This window comes from Penicillium mononematosum (genome assembly GCF_028829835.1).
Source record: "Penicillium mononematosum strain IBT 11891 chromosome Unknown utg000002l:1.0-8112719.0:1.0-8118358.0, whole genome shotgun sequence".
In the NCBI taxonomy this organism is placed as follows: Eukaryota; Fungi; Ascomycota; class Eurotiomycetes; order Eurotiales; family Aspergillaceae; genus Penicillium; species Penicillium mononematosum.
In genome coordinates, this window is record NW_026643272.1 from 7,125,774 (window position 1) to 7,145,673 (window position 19,900).

Below are 19,900 nucleotides of genomic sequence, written 5' to 3' on the forward strand. Positions count from 1 at the left end.
ACAACATAATGTGCATTCCCGCTTGTTATTTTAGTCTATTGTTCCTTGGTCCTTTTAGAGATGTGCTAGTAGAACAAAAGATTGTTTCCAGAAATTAGGGGAAGCAGGGATGGTGTACATAGCGTGTTTTAGCGATGCAGTAGTACAATGTAAATTAAGGATCTAAATCTTGCTATAGATAGTGTATTAATGCAGTGAGATGTTTTCTGGCATTTGGCTCCTGATGCTTGCTCTGCCACGAGGGCGACAGGGGCTATTCTCCGGCTATGCAATGTCGCATGGGGCGGGGTGCAGAGCAATTTAGTCACTGGGTGTTGGGGCCCCCGGGAAAAGATGGTATGTGTAGGGGATTTCATATACTTTATAGTATGTAAATCAATAGTTGTATGCACCATATAGTAGGATATAGTAGATAATATAGTAATATAGTAACCGTTCCACCAAATGGTTTCCCCCGGACGAACCGAGGCCTTTTGAGGTCGGTGCCCGGAGTTTGGGGTATCCGTTTCCCCCTCAAAAGTCAAGGATCGGCGCACTGAAACGAAAGGGCAAACCTTGGAAAATAAAATGCCAAGACACGCCAGGCTGACTCTGCCTTTTTCTTGATTTTTTTATTTTTTTTTAATTTTTTGCCCTTTCTGTTATTGGTTTAGTGGACTTCGGGCTAGTTCGGTTTAATCGACTTACAAGTTTGGTTGAGGCTTTGGATTCAAGGATCCACCGGATCTCCCGTCCTTCCTGAGATCCTCTCCATGATATCAAGATATCCCAAAATGATACTTTTGCTATAAATGAAAGCAATAAAGAAAATAGAGCGTATCAAAAATGTCGATCTTATGTTCGAACTGTATTCCTCATTCAGGAAATTTGGAGCCAATCAGTAGTATTCATGCAGCCCTGTACGGAGTAATGAGCCTCCTACATACCACATTGGGAATAGTGCTTCCCATTCTGGTCCTGCGAGTTGCCTAAACCAGCGCACGCCCCACTGATAATGTACCTTAGCTTTTCCGATGGGGCAAACCCGTTGTATCCCGTGGGAGCTTGGACCGAAGCCCTCGATTGTGAAAGCTGCTCCACGTTCAACGCGGGATTTGGAATATCAGAGCCATTTAAGCGGCTCCGTTTCCCGTTCAATGGGGTTTTTTTTCAGTTAAAAAAAAAATGGACGGGACATGATTTGGAATTCGATTAAATTTTTTTTTCTTATGGAGGAAAGCACTATCCACTTCACATAACAAAGGTAATAAACGTTAAATAATCCATAGTAATATCATTCCGCGACTACGGTAGCGAAATTGCGCTATCTCGAACCAACAGCTAACGGCCAATTTCTTGTTATGGATCATCTAAGGGCGGACTGGAAAGTGCGCCTCAGCCGCACTCATGGCTCTAATGCATGCCCCTGTGTAAATTTAGTACGGCTTATGCTCTGATCATCCCGCAGAGCGATCATCGCCTCCACGCCCGTGCTGTTTTTACCTGGATCTAATCTCAGTTAGCCTTAGTTAGCCTTAGTTAGCCTTATGTTGGATTTATTTTTGTTGGAATTATTATTAGCATGAGTATTTTAGGGATTAATTCATTATTATTTATTTATTTAATTTAATTTTATTTTAGCACATATTAATTTCCTCCAATTTCCTCGAAGTTTATTAATCTGGTAGATCTGTAGGAAGTGCATATCGTTCCCTCTATATCAGTCCACCCTCCTCTCTTCATTCATCTCATCTTTCAGGATTCTTATACCTGAACAATCCAAACCAGCCTCATATCTATATCTTACATCCCATTCCTCCCTATCTACTCTTTCTCCTTGTCTTTACAAATCATGACCCGCGGATCCACGGAGCGCATCAGTCCAAACCATATCGTCTCTGTCTTGAACTCGCCTTCCGTCTCCTCCTCTTCACCAGAACCTGAGCAACTTGCTTCCAAATCCAACATGGCCCGGAAGAACAACATCCGTCCAAACTCTCCTGCAGATGCGAATGTGCCCGTCACCTATACACCAACTACCCGTCGCATTAGCAAGGCCAAGAAGGGAAAGCGTGTACATGCCTGCCAATACCCAGCATGCGGAAAGGTCGGCGCAATCATATACACCTATCGGATCAATCAAACTGACTCCGTTGCAGGTCTTCACCAGGGCTGAACACCGAAGACGCCATGAGTTGAACCACAACCCCGAGGCCTCGTACCGCTGCTCAACACAAGGATGCAAGAAGGCATTCCACCGCGCTGACCTACTTGCGCGCCACATGGAGAGACAGTGAGTACTACGGGAAGCCTTTCGCGATACGGCGCATACTAACAATAATGGCAGCGAACTCGAATCGCAATCAGAGCAGTCCTCATGGGCATCCAACAAGCAAAATCCCATCGTAAACGAGTCCGCTGTCCCGCGCTGTATGTCAATGGACCACGGAATGCCATTGACTGCAACCTCCCATACACACTCCATGTCCATCGGCTCACTCGTGGCTCCTGGCATTCACCCGGACCTGGCCAACAACGACTGCTCATTGATGTGGAGCGGCGTCGACTTGCCCCTACAGCCCCGGCCAGCCTTCCATAGCCAGCTCCCCGAGTCTGTTGACGACAGCCCCTTCTACTCTTCCCCGCAGACACTTGCCCGTCGCCTCTATCCGATGCGACTTTCTCTCTTCCTCCCCACTCTAGCTCCTCCATTTCTTCCGCGTCTGTGTCTGTCATCGACCAGTACCCGAAGAATATCCTAAACGGCGAGGTCACTTCGTCCCCGCTTCAGATGCACACTCCCCTCCGCTGGGATACTGATGCTGGCGTGCCTCCGTCGCATCTAGTTCCCATGTCCATGGGGGAGAATATGATCCAGCCAGTGAGTTTTCTTTGCGATTATTTAGGTAACTATTCGCTAATAAATCTCAAGCCCGTTCAGTGCCACTACCCCTCTCCTTCATGGTCCAGCGCAGACTGCCTTCCCTACGAGGACCAGGTCCACTCCATGCACCAGTTCCAGCCCGTGAGCTGGGGGATGTGAAAAGACCACGGAAGCTCTTTAGTCAAATTAAATTGATCAAAGACGGCCGAATCTCATGACTATACGACCACCCAGGCATTTACCTCTACGAAACCAGCGCGGATGACCCAACAGCCCTGGGAAACCTTGGGAGTCCATGGCAAAGAAAACAGATTGTGGGTCCAACGGAAATCCCGAGGGGCCACTGGTGTGCCTTAGAGAGGGTGGTCTCGACTCCCTACAAATGGCTCAATCGTCATTAGCAGGACGCTCCACCTGTCTCCGTTGTCCGGAGTGTGACCACCTGGACTCCGGATCCACCGGTCGCGGTCGCTTCCAGCACACCACAATTCTTCCAAATACAAAGAAGATAAGCACCTCCCGATATCGGTTGGTTAATTCTTCGGTCTTGCATCCCAACTGGGTACTGGATTTGATGTTTCTTTTCCTTTGTTTGATGTGTTTCTTTATGTGTGATTTCTGACGACACGATCATGATTGTCTCTTTTTTTCATTTTTACCATTCTTGTCTACTATACCATTTATACCCATGCAGGCCATTCAAATGTACTGCAACTTTCGTTTCTGGATGATTCCACCATACCCCTACATTTTATATAAATGTATAGCTTCAAATTCAATGATTTGACAAACCAAATCCATAAAACTCCCGATATAAAGCTCAACTCTATTAAGTCAACACCCGTGGCTTCCTTGTCCGTCACACCCATGGGCTCAAAGATAAAGCGATCTCTGATCCGAGCGGAACTGGCTTCCATGGAAAATCATAAACTTTTGCTTATGTAAAGCGGAACAAAACCCGCCCTCGGGCAATTGGAAGGTACAGCCTTGCCCAAAACCGTCCCCTAGGGATATCAAAATCTCGATTCCAACCTCTCAAGGTCCCACAGGCTGCAATTCCAATTAGCAAATGTCCACAACTCTGTCTCGACCGTACACTCTAGCCCTTCAATAAAAGCCTCAACTATCTCCACTTTATCCCGGACGCCCCGAAACCCATTTAATAACACTGGACACGGAGTAAACAACGCGGTACCCGGGCTATCCTCAATGAGGTATACGAACCTGCTCTCCCCACCTTGTTCTCCCCACCCTATTTTTCCCGCTAGACTGATTCCAGGTCTTGCGAGTAAAATCTTTCGAATTGGAGCGTTCCCGTTAGGATTTGGAATTCTCTGTGGATTCGCGTATGGGGCGTTGTCATTGTGGGTTTCTGGGCTTCGATCTAGAATCGGGTTTTACGGACAAATACTATAGAGTATGGATGGCTTGCTTCGAGATTGGGTGTTTGAGGGTTGGTAATCGTTTGATTTATCAGCATGCTTATATATCAATGCTGGCGTTGGCTTTTGGTTATGAATGTCAATAGCCTTATTGCTTTTCTCCCTTGACAAAGCACAGAGTACGGAGTACGGAGTACCGCGAGCTGTCGAGGATTCTGCTGTGGGGCACGTTAGCACGTTAGTCTGGCGTGTCGATCAGGGGTTCGAGGAGTCACGCGGCTTTTTGAGGCCTTGGCTTTTGTTCAGACCACCTGCCTGCATGAGTGATGATGTGCATTTGCTTTTTGTTTTGGGATTCTGGATTGGGATCGGTGTGTTATGTTGTTGTTGGTAAGGAGCGAGGACGGAGTGGTCTTGTGATGGAGACTACTCTGTTTACACTGACACAGTTGTACGCAATGTCTAGTGCAAAGATTGCGTCAAGGCTTATGGAATTACGTTGACACATTCAGTCTGTAACTCTTCTGTGAGGATTTTTCTTTGGCAATAGTATTATTGACTTCTGCAGGAATCGGGGAATGGGCTTGATCTCTGTCGCCTCTAGGGTTTGCCCTGTATATCCTAATATCGACACATCTTTTACGTTACTTTCACAGGGTGTATAGGTAAATAACCTCTGATGTGGTATAGTGTTTTTAGCCTGGACTTTATAATGGAACGAATCACATTTATCCGAGCCTAGCTGTAACATGGGCAGAAGGCTGCATATTCATTGGTTGTACACCGGTAAAGAGTTATGAAGACGATTTAAGAAACAGAAAGAGTCAAGCAAAAAGCCTGGACTTCCTGATGGCTAATTAGTTGTGACTATGCACATACAACATAGTCGGCAATTCAATTTGGATCTCCATCGCTCTACAGCGAAGGGAACGCCATCCCATCGCCTCGAAGATCACTGCCTGCAGCATAAACCAGCTTCCCATCATCGTAGTACGAACGGATGATCTGGCCGCGACCAAACATAGCTCGCTTCCAACCAGTCAACACCTCAATCTTGTGACCAAGACGACGCAGTCCCTCCACAGCAGCATCACTAATACCCTCCTCAACCAACACAGTGCGGTCCGTACTCTCGTCATTCGGCGCAGCAAGACAGAAGCGCGGCGAATCCAGCGCTGCCTGGGGATGATACCCGAAGGCAAGCATGTTGAGCAGAACCTGTACATGGCCCTGCGGCTGCATAAAGCCACCCATGACACCGTAAACGGAATGTAAGGAGCCATCCGCAACATTAGTGATAAGGGCCGGGATGATCGTGTGGTATGGTCGCTTGTTCGGAGCCAGGACATTGGGGTGGCCTTCCTGCAGCGAGAAATTGGCACCACGGTTCTGCAGTGTGAAGCCACACCCGGCAGGGATGATGGCCGTTCCGAACCCAGCATAGTTACTGTTGATGAAAGAAATGCCGTTGCCCTCGCTGTCCGTCACTGCAAAGTACACCGTGTCGCAGTGGTTGTGCGCCGGACTACCGTGGTCCATGATATCCGCTGCGCGCTCGGGTGTGAACAGCTTCGCCCGCTCTGCGAGATACGCGGGGTCGAGTAGGCCCTGGGAAGGTACACGCTCCACGTCTGGGTCTGTGACCCACCAGGCTGCGTCGGCGAAGGCGATGCGCAGACTCTCGATCACGGCGTGTAGGTATTCGGCTGAGTTATGCTGGGCCTCAGTGAACTTGGGGATCTTGCCTGACTTCTCGAGTTCCTCCATGATGCCGAGTGCCATTAGCGCCACGATGCCCTGGCCGTTTGGTGGGTGTTCCCAGATCTCAACGCCTTGGTTGGCTTCACCATCTGTGCCGGGTGTTGATTTGGAGACGATGTCTTGGCCGATGAACTTGAGTGAAATCGCGTCGACTTCCTGTGTCCCGATCTCGGCATGATAGGCTAGATCCTCGAGTGACATGTAGCCACCCTGATCTTGCACCACCTTGACGATGGCTTCTGCGATCCGACCCTGGTAGAATCCTTTCTTGCCCTCTGCGGCGAGCGCGCGGAAGGTCTTGGCTAGAGTGGGATTCTTCATGATCTCGCCTGGAAGTGGGGGTCGCACGCCATCTTTGGCTGAAGGATCGACTTTCAACATCTCACGGAAGTTAGGAGATGCATTCCGGATATCTTGCTCGGAGTCATTCCACTGCGCGCGGGTTAGCTCATAGTGCGATTAAGATTGGGGATGATTGGAAATTGGACACTTACACCCCGAGACGAGAGCTCCGACACAGGGAATCCCTCTTCTCCCAGCTCAATAGCAGGCTGTAGAATCTGCTCGAGCGATAACTTACCGCTACCAAACTTCTCAACTGTATCCACCCATCCCGCAGCTGCTCCAGGCGTAGTCACAGCTAGAGCGTTCAACATGGGTATATTGCCCGGCTCACCAGGGGCCAGACCGAGATCCTTTCGGATTTTGTCCAAGCTGGCCTTCCCAGGATACCGACCAGAACCATTGAGCGCATGCACCTTCTTCGTCTTGGCATTGTAGAAGAGACAGAACATGTCACCTCCGATGCCGGTGGAACCAGGCTCAGTCATGTTGAGTCCAGCGGCTGTGGAATATGAGATCAGTTTTATTGTTTCCTGCTGTGGTTATGCAAATAGAGGCGAGGCTTACCGACAGCAACAGCGGCATCCTGGACAAGAGTATCAAGTCAGTATTTTTGGATGCGACACTTAGAATTGAACAGGATGCATACCGCTGCGTTTCCACCCTGGCTCAGGATCTTATGACCCGCAGCAGCGGCTAGTGGTTGGGTGCATGATACGATGCCCTTGGTGCTATGGACGGTACTCCGTCGACTGGCAAATGGGACATAGTCCGCATTGGAGCGGGCGTATACGGCTTTGGCGTTGAGCGGCATGGCTTTGGATGGAGAAGTGGGAGAGCGGGGGGATATGAGGGGTGACTGGGGATATCAAAGGCTTATCTACCCCCACTAACTTCTCCATGGATGAAAGGAAAGAAGGTTCCTCGGTAACTCAGACGGTAACTTTGATTGGAGAAAGTTCAATTAACCCGTGGATGACTCCAACTTTGTACAACATAATTACCTAAATAAATACCCGGACATCCTCCGTTTGGGGTCCACTATATACTTCGCATGTGTTATAGAACTCCATTCCTGGACTCTTTGATGTGATAGGAACAGTATAGACCAAAATGAAAGGGCCTCGAGAATCCACAGCTGTAGAGGTATAAAAGGGCGTCTCTTGCCTGATTAGGAAACAAAGGACTTAGTTATGTACCTGCAGGGCTATATCTCGGAGTTGAGCATGGCCCTCCCCGGTGTTCTGGCCGAGGTTAGCTAAGGGAGTATGACGTATCTCGTTTTATCATTGCTTTTATCCACGTACATTAACACCAATCTTCATTTCTGAAACAGACAAGTCCAACAGCTGTTTAATAGCCCTGGACCCCAGAGAAAGATCACGTAACTCACCGCCCCGGTATTCGGAGCGGCAATTAACCCCTCCGCCATCATCCCACCCCGAACCATTTAACTTCCTTAGGCTGATGAACGGGGCACTATAAAGACCCCCCCGATCTTATCTGATGAAACTGATCTTGAGAAAGGCCTCTGATGGAGCAGCATGGTGGTGTTTGTCGACCTCGACGATGCATTTGCTGACGGATCGGCACACTTGGAGAAGCCATTCCCTTTGATGGACCCCATCGCGTCGGACCCGGCCGAATTACCCACATCACCTTCTTCGCCGAATAAAACGACCGATGAGATCGTAAACCCCAATCGGAATGGATTCTCAGCGGCTTTGAGCTGTTATCCGTATGTATTTGATTGTCAACAGCCGGCGAATAAGATTCAGATCCAGCTAACACATTCACCCATAGCATCGTCAAAGAAATCGCTCGCGCCATCGACCTGAATACCCTCTATGCCCTATCGAGCACATGTCGCCAGTTCCACGTGAACTTGGCACCGTTCCGCCACCAAATAGTGAGAGAGACTCTCCGATGCGAGAACGAATACATCGAAACCCTGAGCAGAGATGCTAGACAGCGGCTCTGTCCTCCCAGACAGCGTCAAATCAGTCATACGACTCCTAAGCCGTCCCAGCGGCGAGCAAACCCGTATGACCCGCGGGAAGGTTAGTAAGTGCGCGCGCGACATGGTGGGCGAATGTCGACGCTGCGCCAAGGTCGTATGCAGAGTAAGCCACATCCACTCTTAGCAAAGACTACCAAGTCGCTAAACCCAGCTTCTTGCAGAACTGCACAATCAAACCCCCTTCCCAACCAGCTCTGAAAAACCGCATCCGCCGTCTCTGCCGGCCCTGCGGCAAAGCGCCACTCTCTTCCCACCTCTCCTACACAACCTCAGACCCGCACGCCCCCGACCGGTGGGACGAGAATAGCGTCGCGGCTGTTGCGTTCGCGCGCAGCCCCTGTAATTGCGAGGAAGCCGTCTGGCTGTGCACGCAGTGTGGAATGGCTCTGCGCAGTAATGATACGACATACCGTCGTGTCTGGACATGGCGCACGCGCTACAGCACGTACCTCGGCGGCGGGCTAGGTACTGGCATTGGTGAAGGCTGCCAGGGCGTTAAGTGCGGGCGTGGCGAGAGCTGTCTTGCTGCGCAGGAGATTGAGCTTGAGGTTGACTGTGAGGCTGATGAGGGGTCTGGGTCTGGGAGTGATACAAGCCGCACTGCAAGTCCAGCTCCTCCGTCGTTTGGTCACGAGGGGGCAGGTGTCCCGACAGATAGCCATGATGATGAGGAGCCTGGGTATTTTAGGCAGGAAGTTATTGGGTTGGGTGGTGTTGTTAAGCACAAGTCTAAGAAGAGGGTTAATGTTGGTGCTTGTGTTGTTGAGTATGAGGATGAGAGGGAGACGGGGAATTATCTTGAGAGAGAGGAGAAAGGTTTGTATCGTGGTTGGTGTGGGTGGTGTTCTAGAGTGATTCCGGCGAAGAGCGAGCAGACTTGATTTATTCTGCTTATTTGGGCTGTCTGGCTTAGGGTTTTGCATGTTGCATTTGGTGATCGGGCGATTTTTCTACTTTCCACGAGTGCTGGCGAAGATACCGACTTTGCATTAAATAACATACAACATGAAATATGACACGAATGATGGGATTGATGCCGGGGAGTCAAAGACAGATACTACGGTGGCTTTGAGATAGCCTCAAATAAGCTATAAGAGATCTGCGAATCATGACGATCTCCCAAATCAAAACCCTTGTCAAGTTGATGCATATTGAATCAGATCTGGCTAAAAAAAAAACAATTCAAGTACTCCTGCAATGATTCGCTCCCCAATGCAAGCACAAATTCATCAAGCATACACTGTCACATATAGATCATTCTGTCCAACCACAAACCCCCCTGGTTAAAGTAAAAGACAAGGTCGAAATGAAAGCAAATCAAAAATGTAGATAGACAATATCTGTGGTCTCAATGGGCAGCAATCGCTCTCCAGAGACCCTTCAGCTTCGACTCCTCTCGGGGAGGAGATTCCTCGCGTCTGTGGCGACGATGATGGCGCGCCTCTCTTGTCTCCCTGGAACGCCGGGAGGAGCCCTCAGGCCTCTTCTCCCTCTCCCTCTCCATATCTCCCTCTATTTCCCGTTCACGTTCGTGCTCACGCACACGCTCCCTCTCCCTCTCCTTTTCCTTCTCCCTTTCCCTCGCCCTCTCTCTCTCCTTTCTCTCCTCCCTGGATTGACCATGCTCAGCCGTCGACGAGCGTCGCAATCTTCTACTCTCAGTGCGCTCAACACGCTCAGTGCGCTCAACACGCTCACTGCGCTCAGCACGCTCAGCACGCTCAATGCGACGAGGCTCCTCTTCGCGTCGTGACCGTGATCCACTAGACCGACCATTAGACTGTCGCTCTTCATACTCCGCACGATCGTGACGGCTGCCACTGCTATGACTTGTCGATGACCGGCGTGGTCTTTCAATGGGCGGCGAAGCCTTAGTGGCATTCAGACGCAGCAAAGGCCCATTGGTATCCGATTTGCCTTCTGTCATGTATCGCAGGAAGGCGCGGGGCTTGGGCGTGGGTATCGATGTTGATACCTGCTTCGATGAAGAGGTCCTGGTTGAGCGGGCTCGTTCGAGAGGTTGACTGGAGGGTGTTCCGGAGGTGCGGCGCTTGGATCTGGGTTCGACGACTTCGGCCTCCATTTCTGGTTCCATTGCCCTCTCCTTCTCCCTCACCTTCTCCTTGGACGAGCTCTTCGAGCGCTTCAGTTTCTCGGGGGCAGGAACGCCACTGCGCTCCCGTTCCTCGGCGAGAGCGCGCTGTTTTCGTTCCCATTGGACTTTCTCGTCGCGTTGGCGTCGCGCTTCTTCCATTGCCTTCGCCCAGCGGTTGCTGAGGATGCCTCGCTCGCTCTTCTGGCGCTGGAGTTGATCCCGGCGGCCTTCGGATGATGTCTTGGAGTGTCGACGCTCCCCCTCGATCGGCGAGCTACGCTTTCTGCGGCGTCGGGAGTGGCGGGCTGCGGCTGCTTCTGCGCTTTCGCCCAGAGGCCCAGCGTCGATCATCTCCACCTCAGGCTGGGTGTCTGCTGGGGGTGGTACGAGCTCGTCGGGCGCCACTTCGTCGCTAGCGGGGATGGCGACTGGCTCAGCAGGTGGGTCTTCAGCGGGGAGGGCTCTGGCAGCCTCGGGCTCGGGAGTTGGCTCATCTGGCGGTGTCTCAAGCTTTGCCTCTTCCGGTGTTGGAGTCTCGGCTGGGACTGCAGCTGCATCAACCTCTGGTGTCTCAGCTGGGGCCTCCGGAACTACCGGTTCAGCCGGGGGATTCCTCAGGCGCCGGAGTCTCAGCTGGGACTGCTTCGACAGGAGCTGGCTCTTCGGGCGTTGGCTGGTCAGCAGGTGTTTCCTCTGTAATTTCCTTTGGCGCTTCATCGGGTACGACCTCCGGTTCTGCTATAGCTTCTGTGGGTGTCTCGGCAGCGGGTGCTTCTTCCACCGGGGCAGGAGCAGGTGCCTCAACCGCTGGTTCCGGGGCAGGAGGCTCCTCTACAGGATCTGCGGCAGCGGGGGCTCCTTCAGTCGCTGCTTCCTCTTCAGCGGGAGGTGCCTCGGGAGCTTCAGGAACTGGCTCAATGGCTTCCGCTGCGGGAGCAGCTGGTTCAGCAGCTGGTTCGGGAGCAGGCTCAGGGGCGGGTTCAGCAGCAGGTTCAGGAGCGGGTTCAGCAGCTGGTTCAGGAGCGGGTTCAGCAGCAGGCTCAGGGGCGGGTTCAGCAGCAGGTTCAGGAGCGGGTTCACCAGCTGGTTCAGCAGCAGGTTCAGGAGCGGGTTCACCAGCTGGTTCAGCAGCTGGTTCGGGAGCAGGCTCAGGGGCAGGTTCAGCAGCAGGTTCGGGAGCGGGTTCAGCGGGAGCTTCAGCAGCAGGCTCGGGAGCGGGTTCAGCAGCAGGTTCAGGAGCGGGTTCAGCGGGAGCTTCAGCAGCAGGCTCGGGAGCGGGTTCAGCAGCAGGTTCGGGAGCAGGCTCAGCGGCAGGCTCAGGTTCAGCAGCAGGCTCAGGAGCGGGCTCAGCAGCTGGATCAGGAGTGGGTTCAGCAGCTGGTTCGGGAGCAGGTTCGGCGGCTGGCTCAGCGGAAGCTTCAGCAGTAGGCTCGGGAGTAGGCTCAGCAGCAGGTTCGGGAGTAGGCTCAGCGGGAGCTTCAGCAGCAGGCTCGGGAGCGGGTTCAGCAGCTGGCTCGGGAGCAGGTTCGGCGGCTGGCTCAACGGAAGCTTCAGCAGCAGGTTCGGGAGTAGGCTCAGCAGCAGGTTCGGGGGCAGGCTCGGCTGGAGTGCTTTCTTCGACGGGTGCCTCTTTGGGAGTTTCCTCGACTGGTTCCGGCTCTACAGCTTCCACCTTGTCCTCCGCGGCAGCTTCGGGTTCGGCAGCAGGTGTTTCCTCAACTGGCGTAGCTTCGGGCTCTGGTTGCTTGACAGGTTCTTCGGGGGCCTTTTCTTCTGCTGCAGGTGGAGCAGGCTCAGGTTCTGCTGCTGGTGCCTCTGCTTCCGCTGGTTGTTCGCTTGTTTCAGGTGATGCTTCAGGCTCCGGCGCTGCTTCAGGCTCCGGCGCTGCTTCGGCGGCTGGTTCTGGTGTTGGTTCTGGCACTGGCTCCGCCGCTGTTTCGGCAGGTGGTTCTGGTGCTGGCTCTGGCTCTGGTGCTGGTGCTGGCTCTGGCTCGGCTGCCTTGCCCTTCTTGCCCTTCTTTTCTTCTTGCCCGTTGGCTTTTCCTCCGCTTTTGGCTCCTCCACGGGTGGCTCGGGTGCTGCTGGCTCTTCTGGGGTTGGGGTATCAGGAGGATTATCTGCGGGCTTTTCAGGCTCAGCTTCAGGCTCCGGCGCTGTTTCGGCAGCTGGTTCTGGTGTTGATTCTACTGCTGGTTCTGGTTCGGGCTCCGCCGCTGGTTCCGCCGCTGGTTCTGGCGCCGGCTCCGCCGCTGCTTCGGCAGCTGGTTCGGGCGTTGGCTCTGCTGCTGGCTCGGGCTCTACTGCTGGCTCGGGCTCGACGGCTGGCTCGGGCATTGGCTCTGCTGCCGGCTCTGGCTCTGCTGCTGGCTCTGGTTCGGGCGCTGGTTCTTCGGCTGCCTTGGCGGCCTTGCCCTTCTTACCCTTCTTTTCTTCTTGCTCGCTGGCTTTTCCTCTGGCTTTGGCTCCTCTGCGGGTGGCTCGGGCGCTGCTGGTTCCTCTGCAGGTGCTTCATCGGCCTTCGGTGCATCTTCCCCATTTTCTAGGGCGTCTTCGGCGGCCGCTTTAGCAGCAGCCTCTTTCTCGGCTGCTACTGCCTCAGGATCAACATCTAGATCAAAATCTGGGAAATCTTCATCTACATACTGTCAGCTTCGTAAGATCTAATGTAAGTTTGGCCACTGACCGTTGTTGCCATTATCACCTTTTTTCGTGTCTTCGCCTGCTGGAGCATCTTCTCCACCTTCAGGTTTTGCCTCTTCTTCAGGCTTTGATTCCTCTTTAGGCTCTGCGCTGTCATCGGGCGCCGCACCGTCTTCGGGTTTAGATTCATCTTCAGGCTTTGGGTCGCCTTCGGGTTTTGGATCCTCTTCAGGTTTGGCTTCCTCTCCAGGTTTGGCCTCCTCTTCAGGTTTGGCCTCCTCTTCAGGTTTGGCCTCCCCCTCAGGCTTGGCTTCACCTTCGGGCGCTGCGCCGTCGTCAGGTTTTGCATCCTCCGCAGGTTTCGCGTCCTCTACGGCAGCCTCCTTGGAAGCCTCGTCAGGATTCTCTGCATCTGGCGCTGGCTCATCCTTGCCCTCTTCCTTAGCCTCTGGGGCAGCCTCCGCAGTATCTGAGCATTGTATGTTAATATCAAGTACAAAACTTAGAACATGGATTCCTCGATGATAAACCCCATCATCTTTAGAAACATGCACTTACCTGTAGGTTCAGCGGGTGGGCTGTCATCACCACTTGGCTCAGCGGCAGGGGGATCTTCAGAGGTAGGGTCCTTCTCCGGTTCGTCGGCGGTGGGCTCCTTGTTGTCCTGGTTTTGGCCCTCGGTCAGATCGGTCGTTGAATAGGTGACAGGGTAGAATTGGAAAGATTTAGTCTCATAGTCAAAGGTCGAATATTGACGTTGGACCGATGCATATGAGAACTGAGGGAGGTCGGCATACTTGTAAGACATCCTCAACAGCGGCTGCCGCCGGGTCTGGGGCAGGGTCGACGAGGTCTTTGTTCTCTGGTTCAGGGGGTGGTGCAGAACCGACGGGAGGGCGATTGTTGTTTTTATTGTTCTTCTTATTCTTATTCTTCTTACCGGCCATTATCCCCGGTCAATGACGTATCATATATCGAAAGCCTGGGCGAGGCTGACTGGCGCGTGATGTGACGAGAACCGGCTCAATGGGAAATTGACAAGCCGGCTTGTCGGGTACGATGCACGGAAAAGTATGGGGCGACAAGGGAAATCGAAGAACAAAAGATACAAAAGATGGACAATTGAGAAGTGTGAAACTGGGTAGGGTACCTCATGTATTAGAGTACTAAAAGGGAAAGGAAGGATATGCTTGTTTCTCTGGTGACACAGAGGTCGCATTGGACAGTCATGGTGAGGCAGCGTATAATAGTTCGTCTTCAATGCGGTCGGATGGGACGACAACAAAGTGCATTACGGTCTTGGGCCCTTGAACGTCACCAATGAACTGCCCGATGGAGTCAATTGTCATTGGGCCACGTCGGTCGTCGGGTCTCCATTTCCAGGGCCGACATGATGGTTAGTGAGGTCCGGTGCTTGGTTAGGGCCGGGTGGGAGCAGTACGATCCCCACCCGCAGGAATTGGTGCAGCACCAAGCAGTAAATGGCGATACGGGATTGGGGATCGGAGGGCACATCGGTCAAGATAGGAAAGGTTGTGCTGCAGGAGCATGGAGAAACTGGGTCTGTAGAAGTGGGGCGGATGCCACCGAGTGAATTGAATTGAATTGACTTGTTTTTTTCCGTCTTGTTTTTGTTTTGTTTTTGGGCCTGGATACTACACATAGACACATATTGAGATGATAATAGGAACTGAATTGGGCGAAGGAACTTTCGCAGATGTACACAAAGCCACGAAGGCAATGTTTCGGTAAGGAAATCGATGGGCGACGCAGTGATGCAGACCCATTTCTGCCCAACGTGTCCCGGTAACGGCGGCAAATAGGATGCAGGCGTACGAAATACACCGGTGGAGAGAGACCAGGGCAATTAACCTCGAAAGGGATCCGGTATTAGGGGGGGCAAATATTGGGAATGGGACTTCCAGCAAAATTCTGCCTTATTCATAGAATCAAACTGGAAAAGCGAAACGGGGTGGTTGGGGATGAAGTTGTTATGGAGCTGATGGAGTCGTGGATAGTGGGATCTCCACTCTCGACACCGACACTTCAGAGTGTTGTCCGAGGACATTATTCTTGTGACACTCGACTGTAAGGGAGTCAGCAGTCGAAATGGTGATGTAATATGCAGTTAGACATCGTGGACTGCATCAATAAGACATCAATGTCTGAAGTAAAAGAAAAAGTGGCGGAACACAGAGTTTCTCGGGGTCAGGTGATATCGCGCATTGGACTTGGACGTCAAACTCTCCCTCTCTGCCAACTTCGATATTCTCACATTCCAATTCCGCCTATAACGGAGTACGGAGTACAGCCGATCATATGCGATCTTCGCGTCAATACCAGCCACTCCTAAACCAACACGTCCGCCAATTCCTGCATCCAACTTGGTCCGCGCGCCGAGTACACTAACAGACCCCACGGCTATCTGATTGATTTGTCGTCTTACAACAGCTTCGTCACTGGGGATCCTCTTCTTTCAAAATGGCATATGTGTTCAATTCGACCTAATGTACCTAAGGGTATAGATAAGTACAAAAGCCAACACTCGAGTCTAAAAAGAGCTGCATGCATGCCCAGGCCACTTTTCTCTTTTCTAGCGCGTCATCTCGGCGCTGATTTTTCGTGCCATTCCCCGATATGTTGTACTTCCTGATACAAGTCCTCAGCCAAATTGCCAGATGGAGTTATCTATGTATGTACCCAACTCCATGCAGCGGGCCGAGCATCCATGCCGTGTTGCGTGTGGTTAGCAAATTGTCCCCGAGGTGAACCCATCGGATTTTGTAAATATAATTGGTTGCTTTGTTTCTATTCTCAGAATTGGGCCAGGATTCTTCTTGCGTGGTCTTTTCTGGTCTGTTCTGAATACGTTGGACTGCGTTGGACTCCTGGACTCTTGGACTCTGTGTACGGGGTAGATGGGCATAAAAGTAGCTCTTTTTTTGGGCAAGATGTTCCTTTGTCACTTATGCACTTGTAAGGAGTATGCCGATTGGAGAGGAGAGGTCCAAAGGTTAATAGACTTTCATCCGATGTCTGATATTTGAGATTGCAACTAGCGAATGGATAGGTCGTTTGCAGTATAGTTTGGTAGGGATGTTGCCGGCATCGGATCTGCTAGAGAGTAACCCGTGCGAGAAAAAGTAAAGAAAACATTGGCATCGGGGAGATTGTTTGGTCGCAATGGAGGGGTATTCGCGATATCGTTTGAAAAAGCACTCCGTGCCCAAGTGGTAGACCCTGGTAACTCCAGCACATAAACCCCTCTACTCCGTTATCCCGCCGGCGATATCCCCTTCCCCTCATGGCGGATGCATCGAATGTTCGCTAGAAGTGCTGGCTAGTCAAGAACATGGCGTGATGAAGCTCTGATTGGCTGCCTCACTTTCTTTCATGCAGGTGGGTTTTACGTGCAGTATTACTCAGATCTATATCGCTTTTCTATACTCCGTACTCCGTACCAAGTAAAGACTGAAGCACACCTATGGATGTAGGTAAAGAGAAACATCGCTAGCCTCATCGCATGCAATCAATTGCACCTGCTAATCGAAGGACCTGCCCTCTCGACAAGAATATGCTATCATTGAACGACTAATTCTTGGGATAGTGTAACTAGGCCGAGATATGCGCAATAACACAAGTACGGGAGATTATACGTAGCAGCTTGGCATTTGCAATTACCGAGAAACAGGTTGAATGGTCCTAGGGGAAGCGTAATTCTCAAATTCGGGGTGAGGGGTCCCATGAGATAGAAACTTTGCGTTATTGATTAATACCTCGATACCAGGGGGGGCTATACATAGAAAAGCCTTCGTATACATTCAAAAGACACTAGAAAAAGCAGCCTAAAAGCATCGGTCCACGGGCTTGCTCTTACATATAGCGTCCCTCTTTTAGGATTACCAATAGGTCAGCCTATCAAGGTCTTACGTCGCCAAGGACAGAGGCAACATAATCGACTCCGGTTGGGGATACATAGATAAGAAGAGCACAAAAGGACCGGAGAGCGGCTTAATATAGATGAAGAGATAGAGTAAGGTATGGATATTTTGTTTTGGTGAGAAGTATGTGCAAAACAGAGACAGGTAGTTACATGTACCGACACCAATTGTGTACATGTTGGTACGCCAGGCCCTTACCACCCTTTAAAATTAATATAAGAATATGCTCAAACGCTAGAGATAAAATGCAACCTAGTAATACGAAGCAAAAGCAACTCATGCCCGCATTTCTGCATCCAAAGTCTTTCTCCACTTGGGGCCGTTGACTCTCATCAGGAAGATGACGGAGCTACTTGCGAAACTGACAAGGCCGAGGATGGTGAAGAGCCACCCATTGCCGATACCGTTGATTATCGGGGCAGTGACGACGGAACCGACGCAGGAGAAGATGTTTCGCATGAAGTTGTTGAGCGCTACGCCCTCCGAGGACTTTTTCGGCATGAATTCCGTGAGCATGGTGGTTACCATACTGAAAATGAGCATAGAGCCCATACCAAAGAAAAAGTTGGCAATCATCTATCAGATCGGAGTTAGCGAGTTCCCATTGTACTGATTTGCCTTGGGGGCCTGGGCTGAGACATACTGGGACAAGCCAGAACACTCCCTTCTCCGCCGTCCAACCATACCATATCAGGGCGGCGGGATACAGGAAGGCTCCGAGCCATGCATTCTCACGCATTCGGTCTTCGGGGCGTAATTCCAGTCTGCCTTTCTCGTCGTACCGATTTGCTTTCTTTGCCTCCCGTTGCATGATGCTGTCCATCCATTTGCCTCCAAATATACTGGTCACCATGTAGCCCAGCGAGTTTGGAATGTACAATAAACCAACGATGATGGTGGAGAAGTTGTATGGTGCCTCTGCGAAGGTATGCTCAACACTGATATTCAGAACATAGAGGGAACCGAAGGCGACACTAGCGTAATACACACTGAGAAGGACGGGGAGGAACCGGAGGTAGAGAATGATTTTGAGCGGATCAATGAAGATCATTTTCATCGTCTTGAGCCACCTTGCAGTGGACCGAACAACCTGCTGCGACGAGACTCGACTCAGAGGGCGGCTGATGGCTGGATCTTCGTCCTCAAGTTCAGCCAGCACAGGCTTTTGCACAGTCAACGTCTCGGGAAGGGCGAATAAGATAAAGATGAGAGTGACAGCACCAAATGCCGAGAGGAACCACATGGTGCTCCGCCATCCCCAACGTTGAGCTAGGACACCGCCGACAATGGGTGCAAACAAGGGTCCACACAACGGACCTAGATAGAAGATTCCCATGGCCCGTCCTCGCTCCCTGGGTTCCCAGAGATCGGCGATGGTGCCAGCACCAACCGCCTGGACAGAAGCAGAGGCGCCACCACTCAACATTCGCATTACGACCAGCATTGCGATAGAATTTGAGATGGCACAAAGGCAGTTGAAGACCACGAAGAGAGCAAAAGAAGTTAGATAGATGGTCCGTCGCCCAAGTCGCTCGCTGAATGATGACCACCACAATGGGAATATCGACATAGCTAGCATATACAACGCGATCGACAGATTAGTGATGGTGGTTGTCGTATTCAACTCCTTGGTTACTTGTGATAGTGAAGCTGATAGAAGATTGATCAGATTAGATATGATCAGACGAACAATTTGTGATTGGAGACTCACGAAGAAAGATCGCGCTGCCCATTGGTGCTGTGGCTCCGGCAAGGGCGACGACAAATGTGATGAACCATTTCATTCTGCGAGTATATGTCTTCGGATTTTCAACCTCTGCTACCAATGCCAACTGCCCGAACAAGCCTCGGCGCTTGAGTCGGGCGACTTTGACCGGAGGACCAAGCTCTGTCAGTTGGCGTTCTAGGCGAGGAGAATTCTCTGGGCCACGTTCTTCATCGACGGTATTGCTGGAGGCACCCGATAGGGGAGTGATTATCGTCAACCTCCGGTTTTGGTTCGGTTGTGATTGCCGGATGTTCTCCAGTGTCCGAGGATGCGACGATGCCGTCGGGCTCAGGTTTCCCATGCATATTGGATGTATATAATGGAGGAAAAAGTCGACTTTTGCCAATTGAGCATAGAATAAATCTGAATCCAAAAGAATAAGGCGCATAAAGCTTTACAAAGGTAAAGTCTTGGGTTTTCACAAAAGATCAACCCTGTGGGAGCCCTGCAGGTACCTAACTTGGGCGCCTTCCAAAGATTGTCGATCTATCCCCCTGGATATATCAGATCAGCACGTATGTTTTTACAACGCTAAGTGTTAATGTTGGATGTCCCAGGAGAAATAAAAGCGAGAGAAACGAAAGACCAGAATGCATTTGGAGATTTTTTTTGACCGACAAGCACCGACGGCGACCGAATGTGCTAATAATCGACCGAGTGTACTAATAATATTAGTTATCACTTGCATTCCAGGGCTCTAGTGCTGGATTCTTATCCGATATACCAACGCTAGTGTACATTCTATCCTATAAAGATGCGAGCCGGCTTATAGAGCCAGTCATCGTTGAGCACGAGTGTGCCGGTCTTCCGTCGGCAAATTCTGAAGGGGCCCCATCCCGAGAGAGATTAAAGACTTGAAGTGGACTAGATGTTCGAACAAAATCTATGATAGAACAGAATATGAAACGTTTTGACGGCTTAAAGTATTTAAAATCCAACAGTCGCAATATACTTAAGAGGTCTTGGCTTTCGCTTAATATCCCTGCTTCCCCCGGATGTTACCTTAGCCGTCTCAATAGATACCCCAGAGTCCTACTATTAGTATCATAAGCCCATCTATCAGCCCTGGAGGTCTACCAAGTGTTTAC

At 51.3% G+C, this 19,900-nt stretch overlaps 5 protein-coding genes across 5 annotated transcripts; 2 read left to right on the forward strand and 3 right to left on the reverse strand.

Moving 5' to 3' along the window:
• Positions 1-1,831: 1,831 nt before the first annotated feature.
• On the forward strand, positions 1,832-3,022 carry N7519_004491 (uncharacterized protein; the record flags this gene model as incomplete). Its single annotated transcript, XM_057291267.1, has 5 exons — positions 1,832-2,086; positions 2,139-2,272; positions 2,327-2,590; positions 2,683-2,860; positions 2,912-3,022. The coding sequence occupies 5 exons, from the start codon at positions 1,832-1,834 to the stop codon at positions 3,020-3,022; spliced, it is 942 nt and encodes a 313-aa protein (XP_057152469.1).
• A 2,138-nt stretch (positions 3,023-5,160) lies between these two features.
• On the reverse strand, positions 5,161-7,162 carry N7519_004492 (gamma-glutamyltransferase family protein; the record flags this gene model as incomplete). Its single annotated transcript, XM_057291268.1, has 4 exons — positions 5,161-6,438; positions 6,501-6,850; positions 6,916-6,934; positions 6,998-7,162. 4 exons carry the CDS (start codon positions 7,160-7,162, stop codon positions 5,161-5,163), a joined length of 1,812 nt encoding a protein of 603 aa, XP_057152470.1.
• A 730-nt stretch (positions 7,163-7,892) lies between these two features.
• N7519_004493 (uncharacterized protein) lies at positions 7,893-9,249 on the forward strand (the record flags this gene model as incomplete). Its single annotated transcript, XM_057291269.1, has 3 exons — positions 7,893-8,086; positions 8,152-8,408; positions 8,561-9,249. 3 exons carry the CDS (start codon positions 7,893-7,895, stop codon positions 9,247-9,249), a joined length of 1,140 nt encoding a protein of 379 aa, XP_057152471.1.
• Positions 9,250-9,716: 467 nt separating this feature from the next.
• On the reverse strand, positions 9,717-13,911 carry N7519_004494 (PE repeat family protein; the record flags this gene model as incomplete). Its single annotated transcript, XM_057291270.1, has 7 exons — positions 9,717-9,880; positions 9,989-11,045; positions 11,104-12,480; positions 12,528-12,830; positions 12,884-13,098; positions 13,147-13,572; positions 13,662-13,911. The coding sequence occupies 7 exons, from the start codon at positions 13,909-13,911 to the stop codon at positions 9,717-9,719; spliced, it is 3,792 nt and encodes a 1,263-aa protein (XP_057152472.1).
• Positions 13,912-17,320: 3,409 nt separating this feature from the next.
• N7519_004495 (MFS transporter) lies at positions 17,321-19,113 on the reverse strand (the record flags this gene model as incomplete). The annotated part of the gene is made up of 3 exons (XM_057291271.1): positions 17,321-17,620; positions 17,688-18,694; positions 18,756-19,113. 3 exons carry the CDS (start codon positions 19,111-19,113, stop codon positions 17,321-17,323), a joined length of 1,665 nt encoding a protein of 554 aa, XP_057152473.1.
• Positions 19,114-19,900: the final 787 nt, after the last annotated feature.